Below are 22,977 nucleotides of genomic sequence, written 5' to 3'. Positions count from 1 at the left end.
GCTCTGGGGGCAGCTGAGAAATAGGTATAGGGTTTGGGAGGAGAAAAGGGGTGGAGCTAAGGATGTCCTTGGGAAGACAGCGGCAGGAGGGACCCAAATGACACCTCCCCCCACTAGAGCTCCAGAGAAGAGAGGCGGAGCAAATTCAAAGGTCATAGGGAGCAGAGTGATCTGAACCAGCTTTGAAAAGGTGTAGCTGTCAGCAGATTAGGTTCCTGCTCCCCAAAGAGGGCCCTGGCCGGGAGGGTGAGGGAAGGCTTAGAAAGGTCATGCATGATGGGGAGAAGCTAGCAAGAACTAGGAAGTCCCCAGGGAGAATGACAAGCCCCAGGGCCAGAGATGCCAGCATGGCAGCAAGTCTGGTGCCAGGGCAGCCTGGGGGCGGGGGGGAATAGGAATGACCAGAGGTTTCTGAGGACGCAGATGTTGCTAGGAGAAGCTAGGAGGGGGTTGAGAGCTTTGTATTTTGTTAACAAACACTGAGATCCATTGATGCTGTGTGGGGCTTGGCAGAGGTCAGAGCAAAGGGGTCCCTGGGGCCTGTGTCGGCTCAAAAGCCCAGACCCCTCCTTGGCAGCCCTTACCTCATTCCTCTTGTGGCTGAGGTACTTCTTTAGCCATTTAACTGGGCTTGGGGACAGGACTTCTGGTGTGTGAGAGGCAGCAGTGGGCAGCCCTTGCCTCCCTCTCCCTTCACCCTCCCCTCAACACACACACCCAAAGCAGACAGGACTGGGGTGTGATTCTACCCCTTTCAGAGGACAAGGAGAAAACCCCGCATCTGGAGAGGGACAAGGCAACTCCATTTCTGGCGCGATGTGGTGGCAAGAGGCTACGGGCTGCTTGATGGTTCAGGATCTCCAGGCAGGTAGTTGGGCCCCACAGCCTCCTGTCCCCCAGAAGAGGCTGCTCCATGGAGAGTCCCAGAGATCCTGGTGGCCAGGTACCCCAAGCTTCTGACTATCTCCACTGGGGTAAAGAAGCTGCCTGGCCTGGCCCCAGCTCCGCTCACAAATGTTCTGGATGATTCTGCAGGCAACAGATGAATTCACCCACTGGATGGTTCTCATAGCATATCTTGTACACAGCCATGAATAGAGGAAACCTAGAATGGGGAAGGAGAAACCCAGATTAGCCTTCCGGTATACCTCTACTACCTGCCCCCGCCCACTCCCTGTCCACCTCCTAACCCTCCACTCTCCTACTCTCCCACCTTTGAGCTCAGGCCGACTCTGGTTCTCAATTTCCAATCGCTGAGAAGTTGAACTCCTAGTCCTGGGTTTAGGGCAGGTTGTTAATTGCCCTGCTCCCTATTGTATTGAACTTGCCTGTATGATTCCCTGGCATGAATTTTTGGTTCTAGTTGGGTAAGCCACTTAACCTCTCTAAGCATCAGAATCATCAACTATAAAATAGGACCAATATAACAAAGTAATGAAGAAGCCATTATGTATTAATGTGTAGGTGCTCAATAAATGCATTTCTTTCTTCCCATCCTCTTACATAGGCTGCTTCCTTTACCTTGGGGCTTTCTGCCGACCAGCCATAAGCTGATCTTCTGAACCTGTTTCATACTCTCTTATTCTAGGATTCTTTCTCAGATCAGTAGAGCTCTGCTCTGATCAGCCCATCACTCCCACTGTCTTTGTGCTCCCTGAAAAGGAGCACTTTGACACAGCGGCTGTCTTCCTCACCCCTCGGCACCCAGGACAAGATTCAGGGGACAGAAAGGTTGGCCTCCAGGGAGCAGCTTAGATGGGATGATGGGACAGTCAGTTGAGTTTATTCCTGCTGCCCCAGAGCTCCAGCCCCCATAGCAAAGGACAGGAGGACAGGACCGGAAGTGAGGCTATGCAAAGGGGTCCAAGCAATGTGGTGCAAAGAGCAGTAGACTGGAGGGAGTTCAAAGACTATGAAGTAGCAGAGGGACAGCGGGCAGACCAGACTCTCTCCAAGCTGTAGTCTCCTTGTCTGTAAATACAAGGTTCCCTCTCCACCCACTTCACCGATTGAGGAGGGATCAGGAAGATGAGTGTGGAAAGCACTTGTGGCTGTGGTTCCCTCCTCCACTGGGGCTGGGGCAGACACCTACTTGTCCACCATGCCCTTGTGTTGGAGGATGCTGTGTAGCTCCCGGGCTGTCGGGGGCCCCTGCAGCTTCTGCCCATTCAGCATCTCTTTCTCCAGCTGCTCAATGGGCTGTGAAGAAAAAGAGACGGGTGGTTGGAAATGGCAGACAAGGGTTGTCAGGGGGAGGTGGAGAGTCTGGGGCTCAGATGGGAGGTGGGATCTTAGACACCTAAAGGGCCCACCCTCCATTCTCCATTCTCCCAGGGTTCCTACCTTTCCTGTGCGGACGAAGGCCTCGGCCACCTTTCGGTTCCTCCCTCCGTAGCAGGTGGTGATGAGGTCACCGATACCACAGCTCTCCAAGAAGGTGGCAGAGGACACAGGGCCACTGCAGAAGAGCTTGGCAAAGGCGACCATCTCCATGAGCCCCAGTCGGATCACCGCTGCCTTGGTGTTGTCACCAAAGCCCAGCCCGTCACAGAAGCCAGCTCCCACGGCCACTATATTCTTTGGGGAGTGGAGGTCACAGGTGAGAAAGGATCCCTTCCTGCAGGCCCTCGGGCACCATCCTCATGCTCCTTCCATCAGCCATGTGAAATATAGTGGGTGGGCTCCTCAACTAGCTCCTCCGCTTGATTTTCCCACTCGCTGTACCCCTGGGCTTGTGCTTCCTGGCTCTGCAACCCTGCCCCCTACTCCATCCTTGAGAACATTTCCTGAAAACCAATCTTCTGTTCAGCTAGCCCTCCCATCCTTGACTATTCTGCTCCACATCCCTGATGTCCTCAACTTGTCCAAGATCCAGAGTTCTGGCCATCAACCTGCCTGGGTGCCCTAGATATCTTATCTCCCATTAGCCTGGGTGCTTTCCCAGGACATCTCCTCTTCCCCCTGGACCACCCACTGGAGGCAGGGACAGGAATGTCCTACAAGGGGCTATAGGGAGAAAGGGAGGAGGAGGGAGGTCCAATGTTTGATAGTGAGTAATTGTCAGGCCTGAATGACCCTGACCTTGCTGTTGCAATTCTTCCTGCGTGTGTGGGACTTGGTGGGGAAGGCAAGCAATTGCCCAAGAGTGAGGAGTACCAGCCACCTCGTGTAGCTAAGCCAGGCCCTCCATCAGGATCTTCTCCCCACCTCATAGATGCCTCTGCACCCCTCTCACCTTTAAGGCCCCACAAATCTCTACTGTATCCACCTCTGGCACCACTGTGATGCGGAAATTGGGTGTCTGCATCAGCTTTTTCAGAAGCTCTCCTTGGGCCTGGTCCTTGCAGCCTAAAGTGGGAAGGGAAGTGAAGCTTTGAGAGGGGATTCTCTTTCCACACCAGCCCTAAGCAGGACCTGCCACCCTTTCCCTGGGGGGGGGGGGGCGGCGGGGAGTCCCGGTCCTCCCTCACCTCTGATGCTTGGGTCTTCTTTCCTTTGCCTGCCTTATGGGGGAAAAGATGGCTACGTGGGGGAGGGGGGAATACGGAGAGGGGATGTGACAAGCTGCACTTGTCAGTGATGGTTAGGGCTCTCACCAATGGTTGTCTCACAGAACTTCTCATCAGCCACCTCGCTGGCAATGTTGGCCCCCATCAGCACACTCATGGGGATGCCAAGGTGCTCCCCAATCACTTCAGAGATGAGCTTCAGCCCTTTAGGGCCCTCGTCTACCCCCTGGGCACAGGATGGAGCTCAGGCCAGGTGCCCTTTATGCCCAACTGAGGGCTTCCCACCCAGAAGTCCTGCCCCTTCCAAATCTACTGTTCATCAGTGTCCCTCCCCAAAGGCCCTGTCCCATTCTAACTCAGCCAAAGCTTGCCGTGAGGAGGGTAGATTGCACATGAAAATGAATCCATTTGAAAATTCTTCCATATACCCTCAACCAACCTACTTCCTGACGTCCCTCAACAACCCACCCCCAAGGACCTCAAACTAACTTCCATCCCAGTCACTGCTCCAAACCACCTTCCCTTTCACATTCCTCAAACCCAACAGTTCCTCATACCCCCAGGCATCTCTTGTATGCCTCCCAAACTGCAGACATCTGCCTCCAAAGCTACTTCTAACTTCCCCCCAACCACCCTCCCCACCCCAGCGGCCCCCAGCACCTATTTCTCAGCCTCCTCCAAGCAACTCCTCTCTTCTCTCCAAAAAACTCTTGGCCTACTTCTGCCATTTTCTGTTCTCACTTCCCCTACCCTCACCCCACAGCAGTTAGCTGCACCCCATCCACACGAAAGTGTTCCTGGCACCTTAATAAGAGATACACCAATGGCGTTTGCCTTCAGGTGGCCCTTGAGTTGATCACAAATCTTGCCGATGAACTGATGGGGCACCACAAAGATCAGGATGTCAGCACCGGCTGCAGCCTGGACCACATCTGGGACAGCCACCTGTGGGGGGCGACCAGTGCTCATGGGCCTCACGGACTTCTGCTAGCCCATTCTGGAGATCTAGGGGCCAAGATGTGAGGCTGGTGGGGGAGAAGGAAGGGCAGTCAGGGGATCTAATCTGGAAGGCCTGAACTTGGAGGAAATGGAACACTGCATTCCCTCCCCCTCGCTGTCATTCCCTCTCCGGCTCCAGCTGCCCGGGGCTCCTGAGGACTCCTGGGAGCCTCCTCTCAGTGCTTCTGTAGCCCTTGGCTGTGGGACAGTGAGGGAGGCCACAGAAGGCCTGGGCTTGGCAGGAGGGAGAGGCCAAGTAGGGTTTCATCACCCTGATTCTTAAGGCTCCCAACTGGGAAGGGAGAGCCCTTCCTGCTGTCTTCCCTGCTCCCCCTTTCCAGGTTGGGAACAAGCCACATGGATTTGACTAGAGACCTTAAGTCCAAGGAGCACCCTCCACGTCTGCTAATAACCCAGTGAATAAGTAACAGGATTAGAGCCTGAGGCAGGCGCTACCCAGACCCCAAGTCTTTAGTTGTCATGGAAACCAACTTCCTCATCCTCCCTTTCCTGCTTGGGAGCCCATAAGTGTATGGGTGTTGGGGGGGGAGGGGACGGTGGAGGTGGAGGTGGAGAGGGTTCAAGTTCTTTTCAGTCCCAGGAAGTCCCAGGAGAGCAGTTTGGGGATTTTATATAGGGGTGCCCTGTGCCTAGAGCAGCCCTCCCAAGATGCTTTCCAAGTCCAAGTAGCAGCTGAAATGACCCCCCTCTCAGCAGGAGGCACCCCTCCGCTTCCTTCTCCCAGGGTATTGGGGCTTACCACGTTGGGGGGCAACTTGTGGCCTGGCAGGTATTTGACATTCTCATGCTGTGTGTTGATGATCTCTGTCAGCTTTTTCCCCCCGACGTCTTCCTCAAACACCCACATGGTCACCCGTGGGTCAAAGTGTGACAGCTGGGCCGCATTGCCGCCCACAATCTTGGCGATAGCAGAGCCCCTGGTGGGAGGGAGAGCACAGAAAGTGAAGGAGTCAGGGCAAGAGGGAGGAACGGTGGCAGGGGAGGGGGCAACGCTCCACCTCAGGATGGCACCACAGCCTACCAGATTATTTGCTTGCCACCTTCCTTATGACCTGGACCACCACCATGAAAGTGCGTCTTTGGCAGTAGAAAGGAGACTTAGTCTATCTTATACTTTGCAGCTGGAAAAGGGGAACAGCCTTCAACCCCCCAGCCCTAAGCAGCTATTCAGGCAGAGAGGCCTCTGGAAGCTCCCTTCCTGTGGTGAACAGGTGCAGCTGCCCGGGCAAGCAAGGGCCAGGAAAAGGTTTGGGCACCATCTGTCCTGTGGGGGTAGGCACAGAAGATACCAGGGGTGGTACAGAAATTGGAGGGCATTTCCTACCCAGTGTCTGCCTCCTGCCCACCAAGCCTCTCTCCCTAACCCTCTGTGTACTTGGGGGAACCTCCCGTTCCCTCCCCGTACTTGACAGAGTCACTTACCAGTTGCCGGAGCCTACAATGCAGACTTTCTTGCCAGCCATCGTGCCGCTGCTCTAACCGATCTGGCTCAGTGCTGCACTCCCAGCTTCTCTGCGGGGCTCGGAGCATATAACTCCACCACACGTGGGTGCAGCCAAGTCCCGCCCTCCAGGGGCGGGTGGGGAGGCGGGAGCCCAGGGAGACGGAATCTGGCAAAGCCAGGGAAAGGGGAGAAAAGAGACAGGTGGAGAACAGGAATGAGGCAGAGTCCAGGCCCCGCTTTTCTTTTTAGGTTTGCCAGCTGATGGTGCTAGTGAGCTTCTTCCCTTGGCCCCAGCCCTCCCTCCCTGTAATGGTCTCATTTTGAAATCTGCCAAGAAATAGCCCAGATGAGGAGCAAGTGACTGGTCCCCCCCAATCCCTTCTGTCCCCCAGCACTGGCCTAAGTTGTATTCAGTTCTAGTAGCAAATACAGGAATGCTTTCTTTTCCAAGGTAGGAATCATGCCACATATCCTCCTAGGACCCCAAAGTCTGCTCTAGAGGTTTATCCTCTAGCAGTGACAAAAGACTACATGTCACTGGCCCCACACTAGCTCTGCTGCAGGGCTGCGTGAGTGAGGTGCATGGGTGTAGACTCACTTTTGAGGATAAGACTACGTGTAAGAGGTAAGGGCCTGCTTTGGGGGCATCCCAGCCCAAGGATTAGCAGAGACCTCAAGAGCCCCAAGAGACAAGGTCATCTCGGTTACCCAGTGTTCATCTCAGGGACTCACCCTTGGGCCTCTCTCCTCACCCCAAAGGATCCTCACCTGAATGTCTTCCAGGAAAAGAAGGTGGGAAAAGCCAAAGTTAAAAGCTCTGATGCCAAGTGGCTTACACTTCTCTTGCAGACTCTGGGTTTAAGGAAGAAGAGGACAGGACAGAAAAGAAGGCAGCTAAAGCATTCACTGTCCTTGAGAGGTTTTGAGCTTCCTTCAAGTCTTTCTTGGGTTTCCAAGCGACCACATCATGGGCTCCCTCAGGTTACTGGCTAGTTTGCAAGAAGCCAGAAAGGGGGAGGCAAGACCTGGGGCAGCTGTAACTTCTGTGGAGCTTTGTGGTCTCAGATCTTGTAATGGAGAAGTGGGGTGTGTGATTTGGGGCACAGGAAGAGACTGGAAAGAATACATTGAGGGGCACCTGGGTGGCTCAGTCGGTTAAGCATCTGACTTCGGCTCAGGTCATGATTTCATGGTTCGTTAGTTTAAGCCCTGCTCTGGGCTCTCTGCTGTCAGCACAGAGCCCGCTTCAGATCATCTGCCGCCCCCCACCCCCGCTACCACTCCCCCGCTCACACTGTCTCTGTCTCAAAAATAAACATTAAAAAAAAGAAAGAACACATTGAACAGTCCAGGGCCCTACATCACCCACAGCCATTTGAGAAGAGAAGCAGCTCCGGTTTCTAGGCCGAACTGGAATGGGACAAATGGCTCTAACACTCCAGCTGTCCCTGCACCTTGGCCTAGAGGGCAGACGCCACTGTCTGCTCATGTGCTGACCTCCTGGCTTGGCAGATTGCTGAGTGGGTGTTTTCATCCCTCTGGGCCACTGCTGGCCGCCAACAGCAATGAGCACTAGGCCAGAGGGGAGTTTGTGTGCAACCACTGTGTAAGAGTAAATGGGCTCGAGGGCAAGTCTGTGGAGAAAAGGTTTTTCTAAGTTCTAGGGACTGCCTGAGAAGAGCCCACCATATTCCCCTCCCATGGCCAGGGAGTTCCCATAGGGAAACATACACGAAGTTGGTAGTTGGTTTCCCTTAGGAGTAAAGTTGCACCTGCTACAAAGCCAGCCTCCCACAGATCGCTCCATTATTGCACTGGCACAGAGACAAAGGCACCAGTGCCAAGTGCCAGCTGGGAACACTGATTATGGGTGATGGAAGAGAAAGAATGCTTCTGTCCCTGGTGCATATGATGGGAATCCCAGAGAATGGACACTTATGCATAAAACAACCCCCTTGTTTTTGCCTAAATGCTTCCTTCTCTCATTTTGCCCTTAAAATCATCTTCTAAGTATGGAGACAAAGGAATTGTGCATTTATATACGAATAAAGAGTGTGCAGATTCAGAATTGGCTCATCACAGGAAGTTATCTGTACCAGAGCTCTTTTCCCAAGAGCGAACTGTAGATTATTTGCTTGAAATTAATAATGGTTCATCAGCCATTCATTACACATGTAATTAGCCTGGGTAAAAACAGATGCCATGTCAATGTCCTTGACATCAATTTTTTCCACTCCCAAGTTCTCACCCCACACGTTCTTCTGTTTTTCCTACTCAAGTCTGGTAAACCCCCAAGTTCCAAATTGGGAACAGGCTGCATCCTTGGTGGGTTTGACTGCATGCAGGCAATACTTGGGTGTTCCCATCCATGGAGGCGAAGGAGAATTTTTTTACAACTTTGGACTGCATTGCGCTCATCCTACATTCTAAACCCCTTCATGGGTAGAACCAAGCTAGACACCACCACCAGGTGGGAAGCTGGCACATTATGATGCGAACTGCAGAATTTCATGCTTCTGCGGACAGATCAATCCTGAGCAGTCTTCTCAACTCTGCAGAGGGGCTGATTATTTGTAGTATGGAGAGGACAACACAACACTTCTCTGCTGGTCTGAAGAACTGAAATCTCACTCAGGACCATGAAGTGGAACCTTAGAGGGACAGCAGGCAGAGGAACACAGTCTTCAGTTGTGCAGGCCCTACCTAGATAGGAGCCCTGAGAAGAGGAACTCCTCTACAGGTGGGTCAGGATCGTCAAGCCTAAGGAATCACAGGCACTCAAGGGCAGTGCTCTTGAGCCAACAGGTGCTGTGGGGAGCTCAGAAGGTTAGGGGGGATGGCAGTGCCATGGTCTTGTTAATACCTCCCTAACAAGAGCTGGGGGCGGGACTCTTAGATCCAGTGAGGAAGGCCAATAATCCCAACCAGCACCTGGCCTGCTTGGACCACTGGGCCGACAGAGCAAGCTCTAAGGTGAGAACCTGATGTCTGCAGGGTAGAAACCTTGTTTTCCACCGTATTCCTAGTGCCTAGCACCACAGCTGGCACACAGCAGGTGCTCAATACATAATTGTCAAATAAAACGAATAAACACCATGAGCATGGCTAATGGAATTCAGAGAAAGAGCTCAGGGAATCGCTCTCCCTCAGCAGGTAGGGGGACCCATCCTTCAGAAGATTCTTTTATTAAAACTGGGTGACATCGATAAGGGGACAGTACAAAAAAAATTTTGGTCCATGAAAAAAACATAATAATTCAGTTAATAAAAACAGTTATCTTCAACAGGGACACTATGTAGGAGTGCTGAGCTTCCTTCTCATGGTTCCAGCCCCAAGGACAGAGGTTGTCCAGTGTCTCTGTGGGGAGAACCTTTTAAGGGAGGGGTGGGATAATGGCAGGAAGGGGAAGATGGGGAGAAAATTCTGCTGTCCCCAGTGTGGAACACGCAGGGATATGGGGCTGGAGGATGTGCTCGCAGGAGCCTGAGGAGGGGGTGGGGAAGCAGGGGCTTTGTCAGTTCTGTGGGGTTAGAGCCCAGGCTGAACGGAATTCCCCCTCTGTGCCCAGCTGTCTCCCACCCTGCTATGTTGAGTCTGCGAGCCTGGGATATGCTAACTCGGGGTGATACAACCTGGAAGAAGAATCTGAGGCTCTCCTGGAAAGATGCAAAACCATCTCAGTTCCAAGGGGCCAAGATCACAAGGTCCTGCTGCTACCTGAGGGGTCTGAAGCTTTGAGGGCAGGGGCTGGGGAGTCACAATCCTGTGAGGCAGGGAGAGGGAAGAGTCACAAACCCAACTCAGAGCTATTCGCTAGCCCTAGGCGCTTTCACTCCTCAGTGCCCTAGAAGTCACCAGTGGGTGTCAACTGGGCAAACAAGGGACAGGAAGACAGGGATGGCCCAGGGCTTTTACCCGTTTGATTTCAGGCCTGTTTCTCCATGAAAGGATGAGGGAGGCAGGGTGGAGTGAATAAATGAGTCACACCTCCAAGCAACAGCAGGAACAGCCTCTGCTGGCAATGATAGTACCCCAGGTTAGATCCCTGGGGCTCTGACAGGGAAAGGCAAGATCCCCCCACCCAAATGCCCTGAATTAGGACAGATGGATAGCAGAGGAATCCTACAAAGAGCAGCTATAGGGAGTGTGCTGGGAGGGAGCAACAGTTAAAAAACAAACTCCAATACTGATGTGGACCCCCTACGAGGGAGTAAGAGAAGCACTGAGACAGCAGGCCAATCCAGAGGGCTGCAGACTGACCTGGGGCTCAGTGGAGCCCAAGAACCAGGGTTCCTTTAGTGCTAGAGGGCAACAAGTGAAGGAGGGGTGTGCTCCAAACCTGTGGAGGGAAGGAAGGAAATTGGATTCTGTTATCAGGAGAGCCAAGATCAACTAGCTTATAGAGTGCCCCCAGGCCTGAGTCTCAGAGAAGGGGCTAAAGCTCCCAACTCCTGGGTCTCTGAAGGGCAGGGTCAGTGTAGCCGGTCCCCTTGAAGACCACCTGGCCTTAGGCCCAATCCATTCAATGCACTGATTACCACTACAGGTTCTCTCTAATACTATCTAGAGGTCCTATGTAGACCAGGGGAGGGTAGAGGCACATGGGAACTTTGTGGGGCAAAGGGAAGCTGGGGGACAGGAAGGGATGGGGTGGGAGAAGAGGGTAACAGGTGTCTTATGAGACAGAAATGTGAGACCCTCTTCATTCTGGTGTTGTTCTTGAACCAACAGCATCCCCTGGAAGGCCCCAAGCAAGACCAAGGCAGGTGCTATGAGGCAGGCAGCACAGGGCCCAAATAAGAATCGGTGCAGCCGAATCAGGGCTGTGAGGGAGGCCCTATGTATTTCGAATTCCCAGGGCTTGCTCTAATTCTTGTCGTCTCTGCTGCACCTAGGGAGAAAGCAGTGAAGAGAATAGATGACACAAACCAGAAGCTGGTACCTAATATCCTGACCCCCACTAGGGGTTCAGACCCCTTGCTTTTCGTCAGTTTCCCGTGCCCAGGCGCCTACCTTGGAGTAGAAGTATCGGCACACAGCCTCCTGGGCCCAAGGCTGGAAGTAAAACTCAGCTCGGCGCTCTTCCTCTGGGTTCCCCACCACATCAGTCATGGTCTGGAGGATACGGGAGGGGAAAAGAAAGAACAGGCTTGTGTCCCTCCTTCGCACCTGTTATGGACTGAATTGTATCCCCCCAAAAGATGTCAAAATCCTAACCCCCTAGTACCTGTCAATGTGACCTTATTTGGAAATAGGGTCTCTGGAGATGATCACGTTAAGATGAGGTCATTAGAGTGGGCCTAATCCAACAAGATTGGTATCCTTATAAAAAGGGGGAACTTGGACACAGAGACAGACATGCACAAAGGGAAGACGACGTGAAGACACACGGAGAACACCATCTGCAGACCAAGGAATGCCTAAGGGCTATCACAAGCTAGGAGAGTGCCTCGGAACAGGTTCTACCTCACAGCCCTCAGAAGGAACCAGCCCTGCTGGCACCCTGACTTCAGACTTCTAGCCTCTGGATAAACAGTAAATACCTGTTGTCTGAGCCACCTGGCTGGCAGTACTTCACTATGGCAGCCCTAGCTAATTACTGCCACCACAACCAAAGTCACCTCCTGCCATCAACAAGTCTTTGCTTTGTCCAGGGATCCTTTCTGGCTCCCCTCTTCCCTTGTTCCTCTGCGCAGCCTCTATAATGCTAGTCACAGTCACCACAGGATAGAAGAAAACTGAGGAGACGTTTCAACTCATTCAGTGCTCATTTCCACCTTCTTGCCTGAGCTTATAGTGCTCCCCTCTCTGAGAACAACCTCAAATCCCAACTTCGCCACGGAGAACTCCCCAGCTATCCTAGCCTCATCCACCTCCGTTCTCCTTTGAATCACCTCATCGGTAGTGGTGAGTTCTGATAACGTCTTACATGGTTTACAACTTTGTAAGTAATACTAGTCTGTTCCCTTCCCCACAAAAGAAAACAACCTGGTCTGAAATAATCCTTTCTTTACTTTTGCTAAGACTTCCTTGCCCCACCCTCCTCCTCCTTATCAAAACCTTCCATTCTCAGGGGCACCTGGGTGTCTCAGTTGGTTAAACATCCGACTTCAGCTCAGGTCATGATCTTGCGGTTTGTGAGTTCAAGCCCCGCATGGGGCTCTGTGCTGACAGCTGGAGCCTGTTTCAATTTCTGTGTCTTCCTCTCTCTCTGCCCCTCCCCTGCTCTCGCTTGCGGTCTCTCTCAAAAATAAACAAACGTTAAAAAAAACTAAAAACAAAAACCTTCCATTTTGTACAATCCTCAGAATGCCTATTTACTGGAAGGGATGCTGCCTGATTCATAAATCATTGAATAAAACCAATTAGACCCTCAAATTTTAAATCAATCAATCAATCAATCCTATTAGCCTACCTTCTCCAAACAGAATGCAGGGTGCTTGGACAGGAGAGATCCAATTTTCTGCTCTGCATCTCCTACTATATGGTACACAGTGACACCTCATAGTAAGTAGTAGATAAACACTTGATGGTTCCACCTCCAATTCCCTACTGATTGTAAAGTGGACCCTAGAACATGCTAAAGAAAATCTGGTCCTCACTCCCCTCTCTGGCTCTTCTACCAGATGCTACAGAAATAAAGCAAATGTGTGCCCCACTGACCTAAGTCTCTTTGCACCTTTCCTAGGTTCTCTACCTTGAGGTCCCGGCATTGGGACTGAAGCCAATCATTGATGAAACCCTGAGGGTCTCTGGCAAAGCTCAGCATGAACTCCCGCTGGGTCTTCAGCTGATTGATAGTTTCTATTGTCTCATGGATCTGAAAGAAGAGAAGGAGCTCATAACATTTTCAAACTAGGAAATGCAAAGTTAAATGGCAGACACTGTCTGACATCTCCATGTGCCTGCCACTCCCAGCCCAGGTCTGGAGTGCCACCCAGAGCCCTAACTGCTCCAGCACTCGACATTCTTTCAGCAGGTATGTAGTTTTCCTTCTGGTCTCCACAGGGTCCGCTATGGGTGAAATTACATGGTGAATACTTAATCCACAGCACAAATGGGTCCAAAAACACTCTCAGGTAGAAAAGCAGTGGTACACACAGCTGTCTCAAAAGCTATGGTCTAGGGGTTTCTTCCTGCCCTTTTCTCATTCTCTGTACTCTTCCTGGCAACCTCATTCACTTGCATATCTTCCATTACTAATGACAGGTTAGGGAGTCCTCAGTAGGCAGACCAGAGTCCATTTTCTAAACTTCAACCAATCCAACTGCTTGACTTCTCAAGGCTCCTGAAACTCTCCAAAACATAATTCACTACCTTCTCCCCAACACACACTTCTCCTCCTGTTCTCCAGTTGCCAATCTGAATAAATACTACTATCCACCCAAGCTAAAAACCTGGGAGTCATGCCTCCTTCTCCCTCAAGCCTCACCCCACCATCCCCATCAAAATAGTATCCAAATCTCTTCAGTTCCACTTAGACACCTCTCAGATCTGTCTACTTATTTTCATCCTCACTGTCAGTACCACAAAGTTAGGCCCTCAACACATCTCACATGCGTTACTGCACTGGCCTCCTAACTGGGCTTCCTGCCTCCAGATTAGAACTCACTCTCCACCTTCCTGCAGGTGATCATTCTAAATGCAAAGAGCAGGACTTCCTCCTGTCTTCAGGACAAAATACAAACCAGCTCTCCCTATATCAAAGCTTCTTCACGACTAAGATCCTGCTTCCCCACCAGGTTTCCTTTCTCCAAACTTCCTATCCATAGCTAGCACCCTGAGATACAGCTAGCACACGGAACGGCTTGTACTTCTTAAACGCCAGGCTCACTCTCTCATCTTTCGACCTTTACATACGCTGTTCCCTCTTTCTGGAATGTCTTCTGCCTCCCACGCCCCTAAGCACCACTGTCCCTTCTCCCCTTTCCTTAACTCTTGTCCTTCAAGATTTAGTTGGGGCATCAACTCTTCCAGGAAAGCCACCCTGTTCTCCTTTGCGTTCCTCAGAGCATTTCTGGCTTTACCCGCATGGACTATGTCTAATAAGGATAGTAATAGGAAGAGCAGCAGTTACCATTTGTTCTAACGTGCCAGATGCAGAGTCATCCTTATACATGGTCTCATTTAATTCTCATAACCACCCTTACAGAAAAGTTCTTATAATCTCTATTTCGCAGTTCAGAACCTGAGGCTCAAAGCTATTAAAAGTTATAGCCAGAATCAGTGTCTGGCTGCAACCGGCACCAAACACAGTACCTGGCATATATTAGGTGTTAATATATTTTAAACGAACACCAAGAGTCAAAAGACAGCCTAGAAGCTACGACAGGAGGCTGGTGACACCCAAGCCACCCTGGGCAGGGGCCCCTACCTTGTTGTCTAGAGTAGCAATCTCCTGCTGGCTGGCAGTAGACAGCAGAAAAGAATTCATCTGGGTCTTCAAAGTATCATCCACTTCCACATCAATGTCGTAACAGGCAGTCTTTTTCTGATCATTCGGGTCAACACTGGGGAGGAAACCAAAGGAGCCTGGTAAAGGGCTTGTTCCCTAAGACCTATTTACACAGGGTCAAGAAGAAGGCCCAAGAATGAAGGGTTTGACTGCAAAAAGGCACAAGAGAACTTTTGCGTGACAGAAATTTCCTGTACCTTCTTTGCGGTGGCAGCTGCTACATGGTGTTACATTTGACAAAGTCTCAAACTATATTTCAAGTGTGTGTGACCTACTGTATATAAACCTCAATAAAGTTGTACTGTTCTTTAATCAATGGTAAAAATTCAAACGGTACAAAAAATATCCAGGGAAAATTAAGTTTCTCCCTCCCCAAAGGAAACCAATACTGTAGTGTCTTATATGTCTTTCTCCCTGTTAAACCAAAATTGACCTGAAAATAAATTCTTTTTTTTTTTTTTTTTAATTTTTTTTTTTTCAACGTTTATTTATTTTTGGGACAGAGAGAGACAGAGCATGAATGGGGGAGGGGCAGAGAGAGAGGGAGACACAGAATCGGAAACAGGCTCCAGGCTCCGAGCCATCAGCCCAGAGCCTGACGCGGGGCTCGAACTCACGCACCGCGAGATCGTGACCTGGCTGAAGTCGGACGCTTAACCGACTGCGCCACCCAGGCGCCCCAAAATAAATTCTAATAAAACACATGCCAGGGCGCCTGGATGGCTCAGGTGGTTAAGAGTCTGACTCTTGATCTCAGCTCAGGTCTTGATCTCAGGGTCATGAGTGCAAGCCCCGTGTTGGGCTCCCTGTGTTGGTGGGCATGGAGCCTACTTAAAACACACACATGTACATACACCGTACAAAATAAAAAGTGGCTTAACCTTACACACAGGAACCCAGGACAGATCAGCTTCTAATGATCCAACACATAAGTTGGAGCAGTTACCATTGGCTGAGTGATGGTTCATATAAAGAAAGGAAGACCTTTATTGGAATTAATATGGAGTAAGGGAAAGAAAGCAGAGAGTCTATAGCCAGCCACCTGCTGCCGTGAGGAGGAGGAAGGGCATTCCTTCACTCCTTATATGCGGAGACACTTTTGCCCATCCATCTTCTGAACAAAAAAGTGGAAGGAGATAACGGAATTGGGAGTCTCAGATTAGAATGTTTTACCATCCACAGAAGAGACAGCAGCCCATCAGCGATGAGCCGGTAAATGTCTAACAAATGATTCTCCAAAAGAGGAGGAAAAAAAAAAAGCTAATTGGTAGCATCTGCTGATTTCTGTGGTTTAAATATTCCCAACGTGGCTGACTTCAAGCTGTCAACGTTAGGTCACTGATCAAGGAGCTGGGAAGAGATGTGCAGTTAAGACATCATGACACAGGTATCCCCTGGTTTTGGATTCACGTTACGCCACTTTGCTTTTCTGAAAGGCCTACATTAGTCTTTCTGAAGAGAATTTTCACATTTACGAAAACAGGCAAAAAGCAAAAACAGCGTTCGGCATTTATTTTGCAGCAGCATTATAGAGGCAGCACACACCCTGAGAGCAAACGACACCACCAATCTCCTCCTCCGGGAAATACCCTTGGCATCTCAGCATCAAGCCGCTACAGCTTTGAGTTGTATCTGTGAGCATGTGTGCTTTATTTCATCATATTTTATGCAAAAGAGGTTATTTGGGGGGGTCTGGGATGCTCACAATTTTTTCCATAAAAATTAACAGAAATCACTTTTTTGCTTTGTGCCATTTCGGCTTATGAAAATTTTCATAGGAATGCTCATACTTTGGGATAGTAGGGGAAACTGCCTAGTACTTCCGCTATATATACGCAACTAATAAGATGTAATAAGGTGAGAAATGATGAGTTTTTGAGTATGTGTTACCCTCGTTTCTCCTGTAACATATTTTTTAATGTTTATGTATTTTGAGAGAGAGCACACGCATACAAGTGGGGAAGGCGCAGAGAGGGAGAGAGAGAATCCCAAGCAGAATCCACACTCAGTGTGGAGCCCAATGCAGGGCTTGATCCCAGGACCAATCCCAGGACTGTGAGATCATGACCTGAGCCAAATCAAGAGTCGGACACTTAACTAAGCCACCCAGGCGCCCCACTCTAATGTAGTAAGTTGTAAGTTTACATGTAACTTAAGTAACTGCTATTTGACCACCTGCTTCCTGAAAATTTAACAACTGCCTTATGCAAGTTGGTACCAGCCCACCCCAGCACAGTGCTGCCTCTCATACATACACATGCTTACCTGATGACATGATTAATGATGATGGGCTCTGGTGGCATAAGCAAGGCATGGAGCCGTTGAGGGATCTCTGAGAACTTCATACGTTGAGACTCAAAGATCTATGTGAAAGAGGAAAAGCAGCTAAGAAGTTGGCATTTTTTTTTTTTTAAACATTTATTGATTTTTGAGACAGAGAGAGACAGAGCATGAACCGGGGAGGGTCAGAGAGAGGGAGACACAGAATTTGAAACAGGCTCCAGGCTCTGAGCGGTCAGCACAGAGCCCGACGCAGGGCTCGAACTCACAGACTGCGAGATCATGACCTGAGCCGAAGTCAGCCGCTCAACCGACTGAGCCACCCAGGCGCCCCAGGAAGTTGGCATTTTGAGCACAAAACTAATACTCTACTGGTCTTTGGCAAAGAATGGGTCCTTTTCTTACCTGCTGGAGGTACTTGTCACAGATGACAAACTCCCGCTCATGAGGGTCCTGGAGCTTGTGTGTCTTAATATATTGCCACAGTGCTTGGATGATCACTGGACGGGTCTGGGTGTGGATGCCCAGGAGCCGAGCCAGGCGAGGGTCTAATTTAAACTGGGGAGGCTGCAGAGAACCAAAGAGTACAGGGATGAATCTAGTGAGCTGGGTCCACATGCATTTTGGGGTGCTTTAGCAGGGCCATACATTCAAGCCATTTGACAAGCACTAATGTACTGTTTTCTCTGGGACCAAAAAACACTAGGAGGAGCTCAGAGATGCCTAAGACCCTATCCCTATATCTCAGGAGCTTGGAGTCTGGTGACAAGGTACCCACAACTAGATTTAAACCTTTAAATATCGGGCCGCCAATGGGATGTGGCTGTGAAAGCTGGATCCCCTGACTTCACCACAGAATACCTGGTAGTCCAGCATCAGTAGGACAGTACACCGTACATTCACATCTCCTGGCCGCTTCACCTGGAAGCCATCCGTCTCCTGGGTAGTGGCGGTCCTGTGCCACTACAGAGAGGAAGATGTCAGGGGGAGCTCTCCCACAGGAAGAGCTGGGGTGGGAGGGAAGAGCTTCTGTAATGACTGAATATTCAACTTTGATTACTGAGGCTATTGGAAAAGAGCAATAGCATAAGACATTTTTAAATACTGCATAAAGCTCTGGGATTACTGTCTGTATATAAGCAGATTAACCTTTTGATTCTGTACAGGGTCACATTTAAATTAGCCGAAATTTTCAGTGGTAATTTTATCCACAAAATGGTTAATACACATGTACACAGTAAAATAACATAGCTGTCGTTTCTTGAATATTTACTATGGACAAGAGTCTTCTAAGACATTTCCCTGGGATCATCTCATTTAATTCCCACAACATCCACATAAGATAGGCACAACTAAACCTATTTTACAGGTGAGCAAACTAATGCTTAGAAGAGTGAAGTTAACTTGCCCAAGATCAAACAACCACTAAGTGGTGGCCCTGTGATTTGAGCTCTGGCGTGTCTGATTCTAAAGCCCACGTTCTTAGCCACTATACTCTACTGCTATAAAGTCCAGTTAAATATATTTACAAATTTCTATTGGTTCTATGACTTACTTCCCTTATTAGATGGTAAAGACCTTCCCATGTCTCTTAGTGGTTGAGGTTAAGGGGCTGCAGCTACACTGGCAAAGAAAGGAGCAGGTTAAGTTCATTTAGAGAGCTGGACTGTCTCATTCTGTTTTGACTGTACCCCACAGAATACTGTCGTTAACACGGTCTTCAGAACATTGTATAACCAGGCATTACAACAAAGGGTTTTTGCTGATGTGGAAAGTGAATCTAAACAGGGACCAAAAGAAAGTCCCAGATCTATCGATGGAGGTAACCCTGCAGGGACTCGAACTCTATTAGTTAACCCCCTTAATGACAGTACCTGCTATCAGGAAAAAGTATGAGTAGGGTGTGGATAACTACATCACACCATTATTAATAAGCAAGATGCACAGATGGCCTGGGATGTGTAAGAGGCCTCCATTAGAATTTCCCTTGAGGCAGCAACCAGGATAACATTAAAAACGTGGGACAAGTCAGACTGTAAGAGCTCCTGGGTCCAAACAGTACCAGAACTAAACAGCTAGTGCCACCTGGAGGTCAGTGTACACACTGCAACGGTAGTACTGCGTGCTAGGGGTTACCCTTTCTTTAAACCTCCCCCTCACCCTAAACATTAAAGTTTGGCTCCCACGTTCATCATCCTCCAGTTATGGAGTCAAAGTCTACAGGACAGAACTACTCACTTCTACCAGATGGTTGTCTGGCCCATACAGGTCTTTGTCCAGTTCGATCACCAAGGACTTAAAAAAAGAAGAGAATTTCCTCTTTTGTTTGGTGGCATCATATTTGGACAAGGCTGACTAGAGGAGAGAGAGAAGAGGTCATGTTAGAAAAGACCAGAGAAATTTCTCAAGACAAAGTCCCATAAAAAAAGGAACCCACACAACAGTTGGGGGGGGGGGGACTCAAAAATGTCTTCTGAATCTCCCTCAGGAGATGACAAAGCAGGTGTCTTAGGTATTAAGCCGGTCAGGGTAGCCATAGAACCCTGAAGAAGCAGCCTATAACATGTACAGGGTCACTGACTTACCCACCTCATTTCCCTAAAGGAAATGAGGCAAGTTAAGCCAAACTGTTGCCCATAACAAAGCGAGTCTGAACAGAGAAAAGTCTGACTCTAGAGGGGAAATGAATCACAGGCAATAATCAGCCAGAACAAAAACAGCTTTATTTGGATGGAATGATACCACCAGCAGATGGACTGGACCTATATAGAGGAGGAAGCTCTGACACAGAGCCCCGGTTCTCCTTCAAAAATGCATTCTAATTAGCTTGCTTATGAATAGCTAAAAACAGACAATCAGAGAGTGTAAGGGAATAAAAGGTGAGCTTCCCCAAGGCGCTTCTGGGATGGGAAGTAGAGGGCTAACACCCGTCAGCTGATATTCCCCATGATGCAAAGAAAACTATCTCACTTAAACTATGAAAGGCTGGAGAATGAAAATTGGGAAGGTGGAGATACCACAGTGGGAATCAAGGACCTCATGGACAGAGAGGAAAGCATGTCTTCAAATGCTAAGTGCAAAGTCACTTGACTTTAGAGAAACAAAAAACACAAACTGAATAATCTGCAAAGGCTAAGTCCAACGGCCAGCACCATCAGGAGGAAGGTAAACAACAAATCAAATCCCAGAACAATAAGGTTCTCGATATGATACCACAGCAAGGGCCAAGCTGTGGGAGCCAGACACAAAGCACCATTGTCTTTTAGTGCAGGGAACACAGTGACTCTCTCCCTGCTGTTCGCAATAGGAGCTGTGAGCACCAGTCAGGATTCTTGCCAACCAGACAACACTGCTTGCTCCCAGAAGCTTCCACCCTAGATGTCAACCACAGCGGACTTTGAACTCACATCCTCCAGGAGCCGTCCTTCTACCCGAAGCTCCCAGGAAGCCACCGTCCCTTCCCCATCCTCGGCATCTGACTTAGCCGGATTGAAAGTGTTAGAAATGAAAATTCGCAGCTTCCGTTTTTGCTGAAGAAAGCAGAAACAGGATTGATGGTGGGGCTTCAGTGGTTTGATATTTAAAGAATCTCCCCAACCCCCCAAATTACTCCTAACAGACTGGCTTACTATCTACCCAGTCCCTGGGCTGGGTAGATTGAGATTCCATCTAGAAGAATATAGTTCACTGGCCTGAGTGCAACTGCACAAGCTAGGATTGCAAATAGACAAAGTCATGCAAGGTGCCAGGTTCCCAAGGTGGCAGAGGAGTTACAGCAAAAACAGGGACAGGGTATATTTCTGGTGCAGGAGATATCAAAAGCCCCTCCCCCTTTGCTGTTCAGTTCTAATGTAATTCTCAGTTCGTAGGCGGATGGGAGAGATATAATTTAAATGCCAAGGAGAGCCGTGCTGCGCCTTTGATTTCTCATCCTAAGCCTATGGAAGGTTCCCGAGTCCTCTCCTTTGGCGCTCTGCCTAGCACTCTCCTGCATTACCTTGATGGGACGTTTCAAGGCCTCCTGGATATCTAGCCGTTTCCTCATGATAGTCTGGTCCAGCTTCCTTTCAAAAGCCAAGAGATCCATATAGGCCTGGGATTCTGGTACCAGTTCACGAATCTTAGGAACAAAAAGGCATCATTGAGATCTAGAGCTGACCGTCTTTATTTTCAAACTCAGCACATCCTCAAGAAGATCTACGTCCTGGACTCACCCTTTGAGGTAGAATTTTGTCAGCCATCTTCTTTTTCTTTGCACTGTTTGGAATAAATACTGTGATCAGGTTGGGATGGAACTAGCCAGAACATGAAGACAGACTGGTCAGCACCTCCATTTATAGGAAAATGAAGGAACTGCAAAGCGTCTCTCAAATCAAAGACACTCCGCCTACCCCAACCCCCACCCATGTGAGGCATTCTGAAGAATGAGCACCCATCTGACACAGCACCACCACTTCTGGATTCAGGTTCTCCCACTACCTGTGTCCTCACGGGCTCCCTCCCTCTTTCCCTCCCTCCCTCCCTCCCCTACCCCAGGGTCATCTTACTTGTGGTTTCGATTTTGGACCGCCTGCTGCTGGACCTGCTGTATCTGCTGAGGTGCAGGTCTCTTGCGGGACTGGTCCATCCCTGACTGGGCCAGGCCAGGTCGGACTGAAGGATTCCCCCCATAGCCAGGGGGTCCCATGGAAGGTCCCTGAGGTGTCATTCGGCTGCCTGGCAGCATACCTGGTCTCTATAGAGAGGAAAGGACCCAGAGATGTCATGACTTCCCTACTAGCCCCACCAAGTAAGAGAAAGTGAAAGACGCCTGAGTTCTTTAAATGAAACAAGGTTGGTGGGGGGGTGATGGTGGTGGTGGTGGTGATGGAATACAACGGGAAGAGCCCTCTGTTTCTGAAATCCAAATAACTAGAGGTTCCTGTACTCCAGTTGCAGTTCCATAGGAATACAGCCCCAAACCTAAAACATAGCTAGATTATACTTAAATTCTCTCCAGTCTATTTCATATCTGACATACTGGGCATCTTCTCTAAGTCCTACATAAGTCCCACATTTACTCAAATGGTACTGGGAACTATCGTCTCCTTAGAAGCTGACCTCGATTGGCTAGCTACACCTTCTGCGTTCCTCTGGGCACTGGAGCTGCGCTGATCCTTTTGCACTCCAGTTCCCACATGCCCACCTTTGGCCCCACTTCATCCACGCTGTTTCCGTACCCTGACTCCCTAACGCAAACAATGCTCCCAGGAGAAGGTGGGGATGCTAACCGCCTCCCTTCCCTTCCTCCGCACTTGCCTCCCCTCACCCCAGCTCAGGGCCCAAATCCCTCCCAGGAGAGTCCCTCCTACTTCTCCCCCACCCCTGTCACTCCCAGGCCCCCGCTCGGCCCCGCCCCCAGCCCGCGCGCCCCTCCTCCTGCCCCACTCACCGGATAGGCCGCTCCGGGCATCGGGGAGCGGTACAGCCCTTGACCCGGCGCCGGGCCCATTCGCACGGGAGGCCCCGGAGTCCCGCCCGGGCCCAGGGCAGCCGCCGCGCCCGCCCCCCCTGAGGCTCCAGCGCCGCCGCTCGGAGCCACAGACTGGAAACCCGCCCGGGCCGCCATCTTCCCCGGAGCCGCTGCTGCAGCTGCACAAAGAACCGGAACCGGAACTCCCCCCGCCCCCCGCGCGCCCCCCGCGCGCCCGCCTGTCCACCCCGCCGGCCGGCCGGCACGGGAGGCTCAGGGCAGCGAGACTGTGGGCTAGAGGGGGGCGACAAGCGGAAAAGGCCTACTGACCACTCCCTCCCGTCTACACGGTCCGGGAGGGAAGACCATAGAGAACTCTGGGATAGAGAGGCCCTGTGAGCGGGCGCCCCCAGGCTGACGGGAGGAAGACGAGGCCCTGGAAAGAGGGACCACACCTCAACCTCAACGCTCTGATGACGGGGGTGATGGAGAAACTGCTTCATCTAGGCGCAGTAGATTTAACTTCCCAAAGCGCTTTTTTGGTCTCCTTCTCTTATTGCTTCAAGCCTGGGGGCACTGAAGACGCGAATGCACCGTTTATTCCATTTTACAAACTGGAGAGCTGATCTTAGTGAATGACTGGGCAAAGATCAACCAAGTTAGCAATAAAGCCAAAGCCCAGAATCCAGATCTTCTGGCTAATAGCCCAGAGGTCATTCCACAGATTCAGTGCAATAACTACCTCACGCCAGAACTTGGACCCAACTTTGTCCCTGACCTTTAAAACCTAAGCTGCTTCCAGATTTTATTTTGGATT

The 22,977-nt window shown here is 50.3% G+C and overlaps 2 protein-coding genes across 2 annotated transcripts; both read right to left on the bottom strand.

Annotated features, from left to right (window-relative positions):
• Window positions 1-445: 445 nt before the first annotated feature.
• On the bottom strand, window positions 446-6,255 carry GPD1 (glycerol-3-phosphate dehydrogenase 1). Its single transcript, XM_030322565.2, has 8 exons — window positions 5,952-6,255; window positions 5,269-5,446; window positions 4,314-4,454; window positions 3,597-3,735; window positions 3,236-3,348; window positions 2,344-2,577; window positions 2,093-2,199; window positions 446-1,105 (listed from the first exon to the last, which is right to left on the bottom strand). The coding sequence occupies exons 1-8, from the start codon at window positions 5,990-5,992 to the stop codon at window positions 1,009-1,011; spliced, it is 1,050 nt and encodes a 349-aa protein (XP_030178425.1). The 5' UTR covers window positions 5,993-6,255; the 3' UTR covers window positions 446-1,008.
• Window positions 6,256-9,141: 2,886 nt separating this feature from the next.
• SMARCD1 (SWI/SNF related, matrix associated, actin dependent regulator of chromatin, subfamily d, member 1) lies at window positions 9,142-22,364 on the bottom strand. Its single transcript, XM_030322564.1, has 13 exons — window positions 22,140-22,364; window positions 21,256-21,443; window positions 20,923-20,965; window positions 20,706-20,828; window positions 20,116-20,238; window positions 18,947-19,063; window positions 17,570-17,671; window positions 17,114-17,275; window positions 16,694-16,791; window positions 14,348-14,483; window positions 12,671-12,793; window positions 10,987-11,088; window positions 9,142-10,864 (listed from the first exon to the last, which is right to left on the bottom strand). Exons 1-13 carry the CDS (start codon window positions 22,314-22,316, stop codon window positions 10,811-10,813), a joined length of 1,548 nt encoding a protein of 515 aa, XP_030178424.1. The 5' UTR covers window positions 22,317-22,364; the 3' UTR covers window positions 9,142-10,810.
• Between the last annotated feature and the right edge of the window lie 613 nt (window positions 22,365-22,977).

The sequence above is a fragment of the Lynx canadensis genome, chromosome B4 (genome assembly GCF_007474595.2).
Source record: "Lynx canadensis isolate LIC74 chromosome B4, mLynCan4.pri.v2, whole genome shotgun sequence".
NCBI lineage: Eukaryota > Metazoa > Chordata > Mammalia > Carnivora > Felidae > Lynx > Lynx canadensis.
Note: the sequence above shows the minus strand (reverse complement) of the source record. Positions and strands in the feature narration are given on the sequence as shown.